The 16026-nt window shown below is 48.0% G+C and overlaps 2 protein-coding genes across 6 annotated transcripts in view; both read right to left on the bottom strand.

Moving 5' to 3' along the window:
- Window positions 1-2401: 2401 nt before the first annotated feature.
- NAA20 (N-alpha-acetyltransferase 20, NatB catalytic subunit) lies at window positions 2402-7099 on the bottom strand. The gene is made up of 6 exons (XM_009905222.2): window positions 7030-7099; window positions 6861-6885; window positions 6685-6775; window positions 4292-4427; window positions 3627-3772; window positions 2402-2693 (listed from the first exon to the last, which is right to left on the bottom strand). The coding sequence occupies exons 1-6, from the start codon at window positions 7080-7082 to the stop codon at window positions 2608-2610; spliced, it is 537 nt and encodes a 178-aa protein (XP_009903524.1). The 5' UTR covers window positions 7083-7099; the 3' UTR covers window positions 2402-2607.
- Window positions 7100-9805: 2706 nt separating this feature from the next.
- The window catches only part of RIN2 (Ras and Rab interactor 2), an 81663-nt gene continuing 75442 nt past the window's right edge, over window positions 9806-16026 (bottom strand). For all 5 annotated transcript variants that reach the window (XM_054179715.1, XM_054179716.1, XM_054179717.1 and 2 more), the window contains 2 exons: window positions 15734-15897; window positions 9806-10627 (listed from right to left, as the gene is read on the bottom strand). In XM_054179715.1, coding sequence (XP_054035690.1) covers window positions 10310-10627; window positions 15734-15897 — 482 coding nt within the window. In that variant the 3' untranslated portion in view covers window positions 9806-10309. The remainder of the gene's footprint in view (window positions 10628-15733; window positions 15898-16026) is intronic.

Raw genomic sequence — 16026 nt, 5'->3', positions numbered from 1 at the left:
CACCTTCCACACTTCCAGCACAGCTGCATCCATACTGCCTGGTGAAAATGCTGCACTCTTCATCCTGCACCAGTTCCCTGCACACACACACAAACACCTGCACAGCAACAGAACCGCACAGCTCAGCCAGAGGGAAGGAAACATGCAGTGCCCACCTGATGTGGAACTGCAGAGCAGTTGCATAGAGGGCTCTCAGGTTGTGACATGTATGCTGTAAGGAAGCTCAAATTAATTGGTTTACTGCAGAATAATGTACATATTCACAATAAAAACAGGGAAGAATAAAATCACTCTCCATCTCAAAGCAAACTGTGGTCAGTGTTGTTGTATCCAAAGCTGGACGGGTTTCCTTTTGCTCCTGAAGTGGTTTCTGGGGATGCACATTGGCCTGAAACAAACCACCAGAGCTGTGCTCCCAGTGGGAACTGGACACAGCAGATGATCTATGGCACCTCTTAGGCCTCTCCAACTTCTGTCCCATGCTGAAGCTTTTTAGTCACAAGAACAAATCTTAGAATCATCATAGAATCAAAAAAGGTTGGTAAAGACCTCAGAGATCACCAAATCAAACCTGTCACCCAACACCTCATGATGAACTAAACCATGGCTTCAAGTGCCACGTCCAATCCCCTCTTGAGCCAAACACATGCATGCATTTAGACATAGGAAAAGAAAGAAAACCTCTCCAGGTGGCTTTGTTATCATAGCTGTGAAGAACCAGGGAAGGCCCTTTTTACAGCTACTGTGTAATTTATTCAGAGCTAGGATCTGACATTTCAAGTGTTGTTATGGATTCCCACCACCCATCTTCAAAACAAGAGCTGCCTCAGGGTTTTTGTTTCTCCCAACTCTTGGGGAAGCAGCTCTCATTGACCTTGTTCTCATCTTGGCCATTTTTCAGCTTGTTCCAGGGCGGAGGATCTGTGCCGGTGAGACTCTTGCCAAAATGCAGCTCTTCCTCTTTACCAGTCTCCTGAAGAGGTTCACCCTTCACCCCCCCCCGCCCTGGAGTTTCCATCTCAGACCTGGACCTCAGCCCTGCTGTTTCCTTTAGCATCATCCCCAAGCCCTATACAATGTGTGCTGTAAAGTGTTTCCAGAGCTTGGATCTGCATCTGTTTTTAAATCATTTCAATCACCTTCTCACAACAGCTGCCTCCTGAATTCTTCGGCCAAAATAATTCACCACATTGTCTCAGTAAAGCTTTCCAGTACTTCCAACCAAAAACTGGACCTTGGTAAATAAAACATCGTGGCAAAATAGCTGGGGCTTTTGCAATGAACTTTCTGAGCTGCTCTTAAACATTGCATAAACAGTTTCTGCCAATTCCAGCTGGCACCACCCGGCAACAGTAAAACTGGGGATGTGGCCAAGCCTGGTGGTCCCCACTAGCATCCACCTGGTTGGCCTCTGGATCGTGGAGGTCTCTTCCAGCAGAAACAATTCTATGCATCTTACTCACGAAGCCGCACGTCCTGGTTTTACCCCGCTGCCGCGCCTCTCACTCCCAGACCGGCGCCTACCCCGCCACCCCTCCCGCTCCGCTCCTCTGCCCGGGGCGCCGCTCCCGTCCGCGCCGCCCCCCCCGCCAGGCTCCGCCGCTCAGCACAGGCGCAGCTGCTCCGGCTCCCACCGCCCGCCCGCCCGCCTATGGCAGCGGCGCAGCGCCGCCTAGCGGCAGCGCCGCCATCCCACACAACGCTCCCCGCAAACCAATGGTACAGGTTGCAAAGGAGCTCTGAAGATCAAGGAGTCAACACCCCCTGCCAAAGCAGGTCACACGGTCCCGGGCGGCCAGCGCCAGAACAAGAGGACACAGTCTCAAGCTGCACCAGGGGAGGTTTAGGCTGGAGGTTAGGAAGAAGGTCTTCATACAATGAGTGATTGGCCCTCGGAATGGGCTGCCCAGGGAGGTGGTGGAGTCACCATCACTGGAGGTGTTTAGGAAGAGACTGGATGGGGAGCTTGGTGCCATGGTTTAGTTGATTAGATGGTGTTGGGTGACAGGTTGGACTTGATGATCTCAAAGGTCTTTTCCAACATGGTTAATTCTATTCTATTCTAACACATCCAGAGGGGTCTTGAAAGTCTCCAGAAACAGAGACTCCACAACCTCTCTGGTCCACAGAGGATTGGAAACCCCTGCCTGCTTTGGTGTCTGTCTTTTTCAAATGGACAGTGAACCCAGATCCTGTCCTGAAGAGGGGAAAGACATTTCTGCATTATGTCTAACAAGTTGATCTTCCACACAAATACTACTACACTGCTTCCCCTGCTGTGCTCCTGGAGCATTCTGCAGCCTTTTTCTCTGGCCATGAATAAATGCATTTGAAGAGTTCTCAGAATTACTTACTTCAGGTATTATTGGTTTGAAATCAAATCAAGAAAACACTGTGCAGGAAGTTAATTCCATTTTAATAGTCTCTGAATTCCCAACATTTAAAAAGTAAGTGCAGCAGTAGGCAGCTGTTACCAAGAGAAGCAGCTTTTGGGGTTTTCATGAGGGAAAACACAGAGCCTAAGATTTCTCATCTGTAAATTCTTGAGGCCTGGGAGGAGAAGGAACCTGAAACTCTAATCTTTGTCTGAGAAATCACAGCTTACAGTCACTCAATGTCTTCTGGTCTCACAGGATGAGGCAGAGGTATAATTGATTTCTTCTCTGTATCTCTGGAAAGAGCTTTTCTCATATCTGTAGCAAAAGAAAATAAAAGCTATTACAACAAGCCAGTCATTGCAAAAAGCCATGTCAAGTGAATTCTGTTACAATAAGATCATTTTTAATCAAGAAGATTTCCTAGAACCACAGAATGAAAAGGACCCATAAGGATCACTGAGTCCAACTCCCTGCTTCTCACAGGGCTACCTAAAACTACACCCTGCAACTAAAAGCAGATGATAGGTATGGTGCTGTGACCACTTCCCTAGGGAGCTTGTTTCAGTGACTGACTCCCCTCTCAATGAAGAACCATTGCCTAGTGTCCAGTCTGAGCTTCCTCTGGTGCAGCTTTATTCCATTTGTGTCCCATTGCTGGTCTCCAGGGAGAGCAGGTAAGCACTTCCCCCTTTGCTGCCTGTCTTGAGGAAGCTGTTGAGGTCTCCCCTCAGCCTATTCTTCCCCAGGGTCAAACCAAACAACCTCAGCAGCTCCTCTTGCCCTCAAGACCTTTCACCACTTTGGTTGCCCTCCTCTGGATGCATTCTAACAGTTTGATGTCCTTATTGTTGTTTAGTAGCAACTTTATCAGTTGGAATATAACACTGCATGAAACTCATGGAAGGGAAATGTCAGGCTGAATGGACAAAGGTGTACAAAAAAGATCCCATTCTTCAACAACTATCTGAGCTTGTTTCATAGAAAAACAAGACAAAACCAAACCACCACATGAACAAGCCCAGGAACCCTCAACATGAGAATGTTTAAGGGAGGTGAGACACTGGATCAGGTTGCCCAGGGAGGTCATGGAGGAGTTCGAGACCAGGCTGGACAACACCTTGAGCACTCTGATCCAGTGGAAGGTGTCCCTGCCACTGCTGAGTGGTTTGAACTAAATGATCTTCAAGGTCCCTTCCAAACAAAACCATTCCATAGATCTATGAAAGCTGAGGCAGAACAGCCACTTACCATAAGCATCTTCATCTGGCTCTCCGTTGCTAGCAGAGTAGTACTCCAGCACCGTCCGGTACACGCTGTAGCCCAGCTGCTTGTACATATTCACTGCAACCTGATTTGATACTCTCACAAAGAGATCGACAAAAAATCCACCCTTTCTTTGAAAACAAGAAGTTAAAAAGGAAAAAAACAATAACACAGTAAGGAACAGTAGATCCATGCACTTCAAAATAATAACCCCTAACTTGTAAGCAGGCCTAGAGCAGGTCTGATGAGCAGCACGCTCAGCGAGCGTTGCTCACACTGCACTAAGAGATGCTCTCCTTCACCAGGGGCCAAATCCTGCACAGGCACAATGTTCATTTTATTTTTCATGGAATTACAGAGTGTTAGGGGTTGGAAAGAACCTCTACAGATCAGCCCAGTCCAACTCTCCTGCCAAAGCAGGATCACCTAGGGCAGGCCACACAGGAACACATCCAGACCGGTCTTGAAAGTCTCCAGAGAAGGAGACTCCACAACCTCTCTGGGCAGCCTGCCCTGTTCCTGTGTGACGTGTCCTAGGTGATCCTGCTTTGGCAGGGGGTTAGACTCGATGATCTCCAGAGGTCCCACACCACCTCTACTATTCTATGGTTACTTTCAAAGATCACTGTGAAGATAAGCATGGTACTCACTTCTCTGAAATTTCCTCCAGCAGTTCCATCAGTTTAGCAGCCAACCCCAGGCGCCGGAATTCGGGTGCAACAGAGAGGGCAGTGACATGTCCGTGCCACTCTTCCCTAGCCACTGAGCCTTCTGCTTTACCCATGACTGTGAACACACAGAGCATCAGCACAGGAGCACCTCTGGAATAATGCATCACACACAGCCCTACCTCTTCGAAGAGGAGCCAAGCAGTGTTATGCACAAGCATCACAACGGCTGTGGCAAAAACTCAACCAGGGATGCCTATGCTACCACTCTGTGCTCCAGCAGCCACTACAGATGGCATTTTGCTCAGGCATTACAAGAGTCTCTTGACTAATAGGAAGAAAAGCCAAAAAAAACCTTTGCAAATTCACCTCTTTGGGGCATTAAGTTCCAAATGTAAATTTTAAGCAACTGATGGGACTTTTTAACTGAGCAGAGTTCAGCATCTGACTGAAATCATGAAGGAAGAGAGGAGCTAAGCCCAAAACCAACTCAGCTTCCTAACGGTCATGAAGATAGGGCTGGGCTCTTTTCAGTAGTGCCCAGTAACAGAACAACAGACAGTGTGCACAAAGTACAGCACAGGTTTCAGCTGAACTTGGTGATGGAGCACTGGAACAGGCTGCCCAGAGAGGCTGTAGAGCCTCCATCTCTGGAAGACTTTCAAGACCCGTCTGGATGCCTTTCTGTGCCCTAGGTGATGCTCCTTGGGCAGGGCAGTTGGACTGGATGACCTCCAGAGGACCCTTCCAACCCCTAATGTTCTGGGATTCTATAATTTTGGTGCCTCAGGGGCAATAAGAGCTTGGGAAGCTTTGCCAAGCTGGCAATAAAAAGCTAAGGCCCTGCAAACATGATACATTTAAGAGGAAACACTTTACAGAGGAGGATGTTGTTTTCAGAGACTTCTTTGTAGTTTCTCTCCAGAGCTGAAGCAGTGTTAATTCACTAATGAATATTCACAGTTCTACACAGAGCTCCATTTATAAACATCACAGTCACTGCTAATAAGCAACTGATGTGGTAAGGATGGAAAAACCTCCTGTCCAACAAATGTCTTAAGCTTTACTGTATTTGAAGTTGTATATCCCTGGTCCCTGCAAAACCCCTTATTCTGGCCCCCACCTCCAAAAAACAGGGGAAAAATTGGAAGGAGTAAACAAACCAACATCCCACAGCAGATGAGCAAGGGGCATCCAGAGACTCAGAGCTTTCCCTCAACTAGACAATGTGGAACACAAGCCCAGCATCGTTAGTTACTGATGTGTATAGGACCACAGCTGAGTTCAGGCTACAGAAATGCCTGTGGGCAGACACTGACCTGTGCATCACCTGGGTGAACACTACCACAGCCCAGAGTCCTTGCCAAGTTAGTAACATCAGACCAAGGCAGAATCACGGAATCAGCCAAGTTGGAAGAGACCTCCAAGATCATCAAGCCCAACCAATCATCCAACCCTAACTAATCAACTAGACCATAGCACTAAGTGCCTCATCCAGGCTTTTCTTAAACACCTCCAGGGATGTCGACCCCACCACAGGTTCACAGAGCTGTCAGGGGTTGGAAGGGACCCAAAGAGATCATCAAGTCCAACTCCCCTGCCAGAGCAGGACCATACAATCTAGCTCAGGTCACACAGGAATGCATCCTTGAAAGTCTCCAGAGAAGGAGATTCCACAACCTCTCTGGGCAGCCTGTTCCAGTGCTCTGTGACCCTCACAGGAAAGAAGTTCCCCCTTGTGTTGAGGTGGAACCTCCTGTGCTGCAGCTTACATCCACTGATCCTTGTCCTATCCCAGGGAGCAAGTGAGCAGAGCCTGTCCCCTCCCTGCTGACCCCCCGCCGTCAGATATTTACAAACATTGATTAAATCTCCTCTAAATCTTCTCTTTTCCAGACTAAAAAGCCCCAGGTCCCTCAGCCTCTCCTCACCAGGCAGGTCACAGAGGAATACATCCAGATGGGCCTTGAAAGTCTCCAGAGAAGAAGACTCCATCTCCCTGGGCAGCCCATTGCAAGGGTCTCTCTTTCTGTGAAGAACTTCTTTCTAAGATCAAGCTTAGACTTTCCTCTGCACAGCTTGAGACTGTGTCCTCTTGTTGTATTGCTGGTTGCCTGGGAGAACAGACCAACCCCCAGCTGGCTGCAACCTCCCTCCAGGTAGTCGTAGACTGCAATAAGGTCTCACCTATTGCTGTGAGTCCTACCTAATCCCCTGAGGCACTTACGACACGGAAGATGCTAGGGCAAGGCTCCTCTCCCCTGTCAGGCATTTGGCAGACGAGAAAAGCAAGAAAAACTCCTGTATTATACCGCCCCAGACAAAGAAGGCAGCGAGGCGGCCAGACGGCAGAGCCGGCGCCGCTCCACACTCACTGTAACCCATCAGCTCCCCGCCGGGCGCCTCGGCGACCACGAAATACTCGGGCCAGTGGGCCAGGTACTGCAGGTAGAAGGGGATCCCATACTGGGGCGCTCGGTTAAGGAGCAAGCCGCTGCCGCCGCCCGCACCAGGCCCCGCACTCCTCCCCGGCGGCCGGCACAAAGGATACGGTCTCCGTCAGCGGGTCCAGGTTGCTGTACGGGGAGAACAAGGCTCACCACGGGCCCCGGCCTGCAGAGGGGCCGGCCCGGGCTCCCCCGGGGAAGAGGGAGCCCCACGGGCCTGGAGTGGCGGAGGGGAGAGGAAGGGGGGAGGACGGGGAGACAGCCACCGCTTACATGTTGTTGAAACGGAAGAGATCGTCGCAGGTGAAGGCGCGCAGCGTCGTCATGATGCCGCCGCCGCCGCTCCTGCTGCCGCTCCGGAAGCGCTCCGCAGCCCCGGAACCGCTGCTGCCGAGGCCGAGCCCCTTCCGCCGCTGCCGCCGAGGCCGAGCCCCTTCCGCCGCGCAGGGGAGGCAATGCGCTTCCTGGCCCTGCTGCCGTCGAGGCCGTGCCTCTTCCGCCGCGCAGGGGAGGCAATGCGCTTCCTGGCCCTGCTGCCGCTGGTGCTGCTGCCGTCGAGGCCGTGCCCCTTCCGCCGCGCAGGGGAGGCAGTACGCTTCCTGGCCCTGCTGCTGCTGGCGCTGCTGCCGTCGAGGCCGTGCCCTTTTCGCCGCTCAGGGCCTGCAGGACACACCCCGGGCTCGCCGCCCGCGGAGCGGCTGCCGTCCGCATAGGCAGCGGAGGGGCTGCGGGCGACAGGAAGGCTGAGTCCGTCTGCGGCGGGCTGCGGTGCCGAGGGGCGCTCGGAGCCTGGCTGCGGGGAGCTTGTGCAGCGCGCAGGGGCAGCCCGGCGGAGAGCGAGCCCCGGCCGCGCACACACGCAGCCCCCGTGAGCCGATCGGAGTGCTCTTGGGCTGTACCTTCCCGTCTGAAAGGGGCGGCCTCACGAAAGCTTTCTGACAACCAGTATTTATACGAAATGCAGCTTTCGCTCTGCTTTACCAGCTTGATTTGGCTCACTGTTCTTCACTGGTGCGTGGGTGCTTGTATCTCTGCACCCATCGCCAGAGCAAGGAGAGCAAGCAGCACAGGAACGTTTAAAAGCTTTAACTTCACATCTCATCCCCTAATATATTGCTTACTTTCTCGGACGCCTGTTTTCTTACTAAGGTGCAGGGATTTGTAACCTCCAGCTTTGTTCACTTTAGCCTTTCCAGTTACTTCTCCATTTCAAAAAGAGCCCCACCTCCACTACAAGCTTTTTTCCTTGCTTTTCAGTATCTGTTGAACACCAAACACATCACACAAAGTTATTTTTACAAGTCCAAATTGCTTCTCAAGCTTTTGCCTCATCTGTTTCCTGGCATTATGAAAAGTGAGAAGTGTTTTGTAGAGCACAGTTCTAAGGTTCTAAAGAAACAATTGCTCAGGAAGAGCCAGGGGAATCATCTGGAATGGGGCTGGGTGTGCGTTTCCCTTCTTACACTCTTTTGCTTGCTTTCGTTTTCACAAGTGAGATTCTGAGTTCCTTAGGAGTTTGCCTCTCTGCTGCCATCATGAAAATGTGAGTTTTCTTCAGCACTGGATCTTAGTCTTCACCAGAAATACTCCAGCAGCTTGCCTGCTGCTTCTGCTGCCTGTTAGGCCAAGCACACTCAATAAGACAATAATGTTACTGCATCCTTTCTTTTGCAAGTAAAGGGGGCTGAACAGCATGAAAAGCAGCAGAGTCTACTGATACACAAAACACCCAAGTGTGAACCATTTCTTAAATAATTAAAACCAAAACATCCCCCCCCAAAAAAAACCCACCCACCCAAACTACACCAACAAACCAAAAAACCCCCCAACCTACACCCCAAGAACCACAGCACACAAGATCCCAAGATATAATTCAGTATTACAATGTATTATTATATGCAAAACTCACCATTTACAAAAGGAAGTACAAAGATGTGCCAGGGGTTTCAGATACATGGCAAACTGACAAAACCACTACAGATCTCTCTCTCTCTCTCTCTCTAAGGTACAATACACCACGACATTTTTTTGTAATCATCTGCTTTATGTTACACTGCTCACACCAGACCTGGGGAGAACCCCATGTCCCTCTGAAAAAGAGTAGCCCTAGCTGACTTCAGTAGGGTTCAGAGTGTCACCCACAGCATCAGTGATCTTGGACAAACCTACAGAACACCCACATTTAATAACCATTTTATCTATGCACACATAGGAATGACTTTCACATCTCACCTACTAACTTAGGACCACAAAGTTCTACAACACAGCCTTCAGTCCAGGACACACTTTGATGCTGGTGACACACTACACAAAATAGTTAGTGTTCTCCTTCACCTCACTGATCTATTTAATCCTCTGCTAACACAAATAGTGTCTGGGATAGGTGCTGTCAAACCCCTCTGCCAATCTATGTCGCTGCTCATGTAAAAGTTCCTTACCAACCTCCTTTGCTTATGATCTGCAAGGAGCCTGAACCAGCAGACTAGCACTTTTGAATCCTGAAATTAGGTTCTCTACATTCATTCTCTGTCCCTTCTCCACATCCTTTTCTTTCAATTTGCTCTTCCCACCCCCGTAGTTCTGTCTTAAAACAATGCCTAGGAATAGTAATCCAGCTAACAGTACATCAAGCTCAGAGAAAGGCACTCGAATTGCCAGTGCCCCAGTTACAGTCTTCATAACAGAGAACAAGCTCTCCTAAGAACTTCCCTGGAACAGGAAAAGAGAAACCACAAAGGCTTTCCTTTTTAATGCAATACTCTAAAACCAGCAAGAGATTTATTCTTGTATATTAAATGTTAAAAAAAACAAAAACAAAACAAAAAAAATCACATGCATAATTATAGAACATTTTATAGTTAAAAAAATATTTCAAGAGGGGGGAGAAAAAAAAACCCAACAACAACAACCCAACCCTGACAGTTTACCTGCAACTGCTATAAAATTTCTATTTTATATATAATATATATATATATATAAAAAAAAAAGGCAATTTTCTGTAATTTCAAAACAGAACAAAACAAAACAAATCAAAATTAAGAGAGGAGAGGATGCAATCATCCAGTAATTAAGAGTTAAACTGATGCCCTGCATCGGACAAGTCTTGTCGAAGTCGAGCTGGTGAAGCTGAGCTCATACCAGCCAGCTGTGCTGTGATGCTCATCTAGCATCCACAGATGACATTTGGCTAAACAAAAAAAAAGGATGAGTGTAAGAAAATAGATACTTTTTTTTCTCCTTTTTTTTTTTTGCATGCTACAGCAAAAAAAAAGAGAAATCAACCTGCAGAGGGCCACGGGATAAAATGTGACTTCAAAAGAGTCTGTGGCACAAGAAATTCAGCTTCGTGGGCTGCTGACTCAAGAGACGCTGGTGGGACGTAACTGGCCACGGGAATGGTTTGCAAGCGATGCTACAAGTGTCTGTGGGTGTGTGTGTGTGTTTTATTAGGCATTTATGGTTTAAGGCCTGGTCTAGCTCCTCAGGGAGGCAGCCAGCAAGGATCTCCTCCACAGATACCAAGGAACAGTAATGAAGTGCCAAGCTGCTGGGTTTAAGGAGCTGAGTCCTCGTTGTTTTGGAAGATGGCACCGTAGGAGTCGCTGTTAACGCGCTTGTAGACGAAGTGAAAGACCTGGGGCTGTGGGCGGCTGTGCAGCTCTGCCTTGATTTTCTGAGGGTAGGTGTCCTCTGTCAGTTGCTGCCAGGTGTCATCAACAAAAAGAAACAGGCTGTACTCTTCTGGATTGTCCACTTTAAACTTCTCAGCACAAAGCTGGCATACATCTTCGGTAGTGATGTACGGTCTTACTAGTAAGGTCTTTCCTGTACATCCACTGTTAAACTCCTGGAATGCAACACGAAGGTAGTTCTGTAGGACGAGAAAACAGACATCAGAAGCTCAAGAACCCCACAAAACTCCTCCTCTGAGAACTGAAGAGTCAGCAACAAACATCAGGCCTCTCCATGTTCTAGTTGTGAAACACACACCAGTGATTCCTGTACATTATGGCCACCTCATGAATTGTCCTAGTGGTGGTAAAACTGTTCCAAGCCCATGGTGGGCATAAGTCTACTCTGCCCTGGTGAGACCTCATCTTGAGTACTGTGTTCAATTTTGGGCTCCCCAGTTCGAGGGACAGGGATCTGCTGGAGAGGGTCCAGCAGAGGGCTACAAGGATGATTAGGGGACTGGAGCACTGCCTGGTGAGGAGAGGCTGAGGGACCTGGGGCTTTTTAGTCTGGAAAAGAGAAGATTTAGAGGAGATGTAATCAATGTTTATAAATATCTGAGTGCTGCGAGTCAGGAGGGAGGGGACAGGCTCTGCTCACTTGCTCCCTGGGATAGGACAAGGAGCAATGGATGTAAGTTGCAGCACAGGAGGCTCCACCTCAACACAAGGCAGAACTTCTTTCCTGTGAGGGTCACAGAGCCCTGGAACAGGCTCCCCAGAGAGGTTGTGGATTCTCCTTCTCTGGAGACTTTCAAGGCCTGTCTGGATGTGTTGCTCTGTGACCTGAGCTAGATTGTATGGTCCTGCTCTGGCAGAGGGGTTGAACTCGATGATCTCTTTGGGTTCCTTCTAACCCCTGACATCCTGTGATAACAAAAATTCATAAGCCAACATGCTCCTTTCTTTAGCTTACATTCTAACCCTGCAATTAAAAGCAAATAGATGCAGCCTGAAAGCCACATGGAAACTGGCAGTGGCTTTTAACAGGGCTTGATGTTTGGCCTTACTAGGAAAGAAAAGGTTGCAAAGCAAAATAAACACCTACAGCAGCACACCCTGGAGATGCTGTTGCCTTTGCTGGGTCAATACTGTGGAACAGAAGCTTCACACAGTGCGTTAGCCAGAAGGAAAAGAAAGACTTTGAAAAAGCCTCTGCCAGCAGCATGCAAGGGTGTTGCTCACAAGCTGCTGCATGCTAAACTGTTTGCACTTGTACACTGTGGTATGCAGACAGTAATCCATCCTCATGTAGGGCACTTTCATCATGTAACTGGTGGCAATTTGGTGTCTGAGCCTGTTGCAACCAAGCTTCACATGACAGCGTTTTTAATTAAGGTTTAGAGGCATGCAGACAGAAAAATTACCCTCCAAAACTGGAGTCAATCCCTGAGATTTTTGAGGCAAAACTGGAACCTATTTTCTCTGATGAAACTGATGGATGCCTGCAGCTCTGCTGAGATGGACCAGTTTTATATATGCCCTACAAGGAAATTCAGCTCTGCCTTTCAGAAAGCATTTAAGAAGTGAAATAAAAAGGAACAACTGGAGGAGGGGAAAAGAATGTAAATTCAAAATCAGCCAACCAAACCAAAAAACAACCCAGAAAAACTTGGACACATGAACAAAGCAGCCTGCTGCCATGTGCTTTAAAAAAACCCAACTAATTAACTGTGATTAAAGACTAAAAACCAGGAAAATTAAAGGGGGAAATGACACTGAGAATGAGCTGTCTGTTGACTAAGCCTGTACCTATGTTTGTATGCTGAATAAATGACATGCTAAATCACAACGGTAAAAAGTGACACTTCATAAAGGCAAGCTGTTAAAAGATAAGACTGAGAAGAATTTTCACATGATGGATGTCCCGCTCTTGTCTTTATTGAAGTATTTTTGATAGCTTCCAGGCCAAAACCCTGAAGCTTTGCAACAGCATTTGAACCATTGGGACTGAATCTGATTGATCACAGAATTGTTCAGGGTTGGAAGGGACCTCAAGGATCATCTAATTCCAACCCCCCCCTGCCATGGGCAGGGACACTTTCTACTAGATCAGGTTGCCCAGAGCCACATCCAGCCTGGCTTTACAAACATCCAGGGATGAGGATTCCACCACTTCCCTGGGCAACCTGCTCCAGTGTCTCACCGACCTCATGGGGAAGAACTTCTTCCTAATGTCTAATCTATATCTCCCCTTTTCTAGCTTGGATCCATTCCCTTAGTCCTATCACCACCCAACACCCTAAAAAGTCCCTCACCAGGTTTCTTGTAGCCCCCTTCAGATACTGGAAGGCCACAATAAGGTCTCCTCAGAGCTTTCTCCTCTCCAGACTGAACAGCCCCAACTCCCTCAGTCTGTCTTCAGAAGAGAGGAGCTCCAGCCCTCTGTTCATCATCGTGGCCCTTCCCTGGACACATTCCAGCATGACCATATCTTTCTTGTAATAGGGCTTCCAGAACTGGACACAGTACTAATTAGAACTAATCCTTTTAATTTTACATAGTATGGAGAAATTATATGTTTCTTAAAAAATCAACCCAAGGTAAGGCGAAACAAATTTCCAGTGTGGTTAACACACAGATTCACAGATTGCATTAGGCTGCAAGGGACCCTCAAAGGTCATTTTGTCCAACCCCCCTGCAATCAGCAGGGACCCTCCAACTACCCAGGGCCAGATCAAATCTGACCTTGAATGTCTCCTGGCACAGAGGGCCTGTCTGTAAGTGCCTGGCCTTTTAGGTGGAAAGGATTGCTTTAAGGAGAGGCTGAAGTTTGTGCAAATGCCTGTAACTCATACACTAAGTATCAAAATTATTTATGCAGTTATACTTAATCATCATCAAAGTAAGGTATTTTTTGCTTCTCTATCCTTTTGAGAGAGGGAGGATGAAGGCACTCCAGGGCCCAAAGAAGGAAGGGTGCAGCATGCAGTGACCGTATCCTGGTTCAGCGTGAGAAAGAGGACTGGAGCTGAAGTTGTGTTGCATGTGGGTCATAGGAAAGGTGCTTCCTTTCAGATTGCAGGATGGGGAGAAAGAAGATGAAAAACTGCCAATCTGTGCAGGCAGGAAATGCTTGGATTTGTGCCAAGCATAGCCCAGAAGTAGTGTGACCTTACTGATTCAAGGCTGTCTTTTAAGAGACAACAGAAGGAGCCCATCGGACATACTCAGTGCCAGCTCTCCCCTCATCCCCTACATCTTCCTGCACCCAGCAGGGCATCCAGCTGCACAGTTGCCTTGGCTGAAGTTCTTTGCTGAAGAGGAGAAGGTAAAATGAGGTGAAAGATCCTGCTGAAAATCTTCTGTCATTTAGTCAGCCAGCAGAAATACATAGTGATGAATCCTCCTATGAAAACCCTACTGTTTTGCTAGACAGAACTAAGACTCAAGCTAATTGAATCTGACACCTAAGTACAGGAATGCAGAATAGGAAATGGATCTCATGAAGATGGACCTAGCTTTGTGCTCTGTCCATAGTTTGGAGTTTCTCTTAAACAGTTCTCTTCTTCCCAAAAGAGGCAAGTTGTGGAAGACTTCTTTTCCCAGCTCCTTCCTGTTCTGCTCTATAGTTGTTTGCATGGACACTGATAAAGCAGTAGGAGCCTCAACTGAAAGATTTCACTCTCTCTTGATGACTCTACCCCTTTCTGAAGCTTTTAACTACATCATATGTAACTGATGATGGTCATTAGCCTGCCAGCTTGTGCTGTGGGATGAACTGCAAACAACTGAACACAACAGAGTAAATTCTTTCTTCTCAATTCCAACATCTTCCTTGCTTCAGTCCACAAAAGGATGCTCTGAACAGACATTCAACAGCATACTATAGAAAAGACATGCAGGCTTGGATTTAAAAGGTGAAGTAATCTTGAGTGGTTTGTTAGTCTTCAGTTGAAGTTACTGCCCTGCTCTAAAAGAGCAGTGAGGAATTGAGGGGAGAGAAAAAAAAACACAAACAAGCATCAAGACATCCACAGCACAGAACTCTACCCCTTCCTTAAACTTCAAAACTGCAACAAACTCTTCTCCCACCTCTCCTCTCTATGCCTGATGTATGCCACCATTAGCTACTGGGGAATTGCACTGCTTTAGACCACTGGAAACCTGCATTTGTTCTTTGGAAGAGGAAAGCTCACAGAGAAGCTGAATCTAAGACATGATTCAGTTTCTCTTTGCTCTAATACAACGGCATGAGGTTGAACACATCTAAGTGCCAGGTTCTACACATTAGTCACAACAACTCCATGCAGTGCTACAGACTGGGGTCAGAGTGGCTGGAGAGCAGCCAGACAGAGAGGGACCTGGGGGTACTGGTTGATAGAAGACTGAATATGAGCCAGCAGTGTGCCCAGGTGGCCAAGAAGGCCAAGGGCATCTTGGACTGGATCAGGAACAGTGTGGCCAGCAGGAGCAGGGAAGTCATTCTGCCCTGTACTCAGCACTGGTTAGGCCACACCCTGAGTCCTGTGTCCAGTTCTGGGATCCTCAGTTTAGGAAAGATGTTGAGTTGCTGGAAGGTGTCCAGAGAAGGGCAAGAAAACTGGTGAGGGGTTCAGAGCACAAGAGGCTGAGGGAGCTGGGGTTGCTTAGCCTGGAGAAGAGGAGGCTCAGGGGAGACCTTCTTGCTGTCTACAACTCCCTGAAGGGAGGTTTTAGCCAGGTGGGGGTTGGTCTCTTCTCCCAGACAACCACCAACAGAACAAGAGGACACAGTCTCAAGCTGTGCCAGGGGAGGTTTAGGCTGGCTGTTAGGAAGAAGTTTTTCACAGAAAGAGAGATTGGCCATTGGAATGTGCTGCCCAGGGAGGTGGTGGAGTCACCATCACTGGAGGTGTTTAAAAAGAGACTGGATGAGGCACTTGGTACCATGGTTTAGTTGATGAGATGGGGTTGGGTGATAGCTTGGACTGGATGATCTCGATGGTCTTTTCCAACCTGGTTAATTCCAATTCTAACTCTGTCTGACATAAATAGAAGTGAGAATGCAAGAGCTCCATTACTTAGTGTTTTCTTTGCACCATCATAACACCACCCTATTGTAGAGTACAAAGGTCTCAAAACCAAGGCAGATTTGCCAGCCATACTGTCAGTACTGCTTCACTCCACTTACCTTGTGGCCTTAAGAGAATCATTACAAATCAGACCTCTCAAATGGAGAGTTCCAACAAAACAAAATCCCACAAACCCCCTAAAGCATGTGCTGGTTTGGTGGAAATTTTTTTGTCTTCATCCCTCAGCTCTACCTGAAAATCATCAACTGAAGGTATTGTCCTGTTAGTTGTTCTCCTCTTGTGCCACTGCCGGAGCGTGTCTCTGGTTTCTGAGCTCAGGAGCCGAGCAGCTTGCTCCTCCTGGAAGTTCTTGATCAGTGAAAGTGCTCCGTAAGCGCTCGTCAAGTAGTAGCCTCCTGTGGGGGACAGCAAGGGAAGAACTTCTCAGAGTGGTCACAGACACCAGGCTAGGTGCAGCTGGTCACAGTCAGAAGTACAAACACAATTATTTTGGTTTTTTTTTTCATCTGCCTACACAGACATAT

The sequence above is a fragment of the Dryobates pubescens genome, chromosome 3 (genome assembly GCF_014839835.1).
Source record: "Dryobates pubescens isolate bDryPub1 chromosome 3, bDryPub1.pri, whole genome shotgun sequence".
Lineage (NCBI taxonomy): Eukaryota > Metazoa > Chordata > Aves > Piciformes > Picidae > Dryobates > Dryobates pubescens.
The sequence above is the reverse complement of the archived record's forward strand: the minus strand, read 5'-3'. Positions and strand labels throughout refer to the sequence as shown.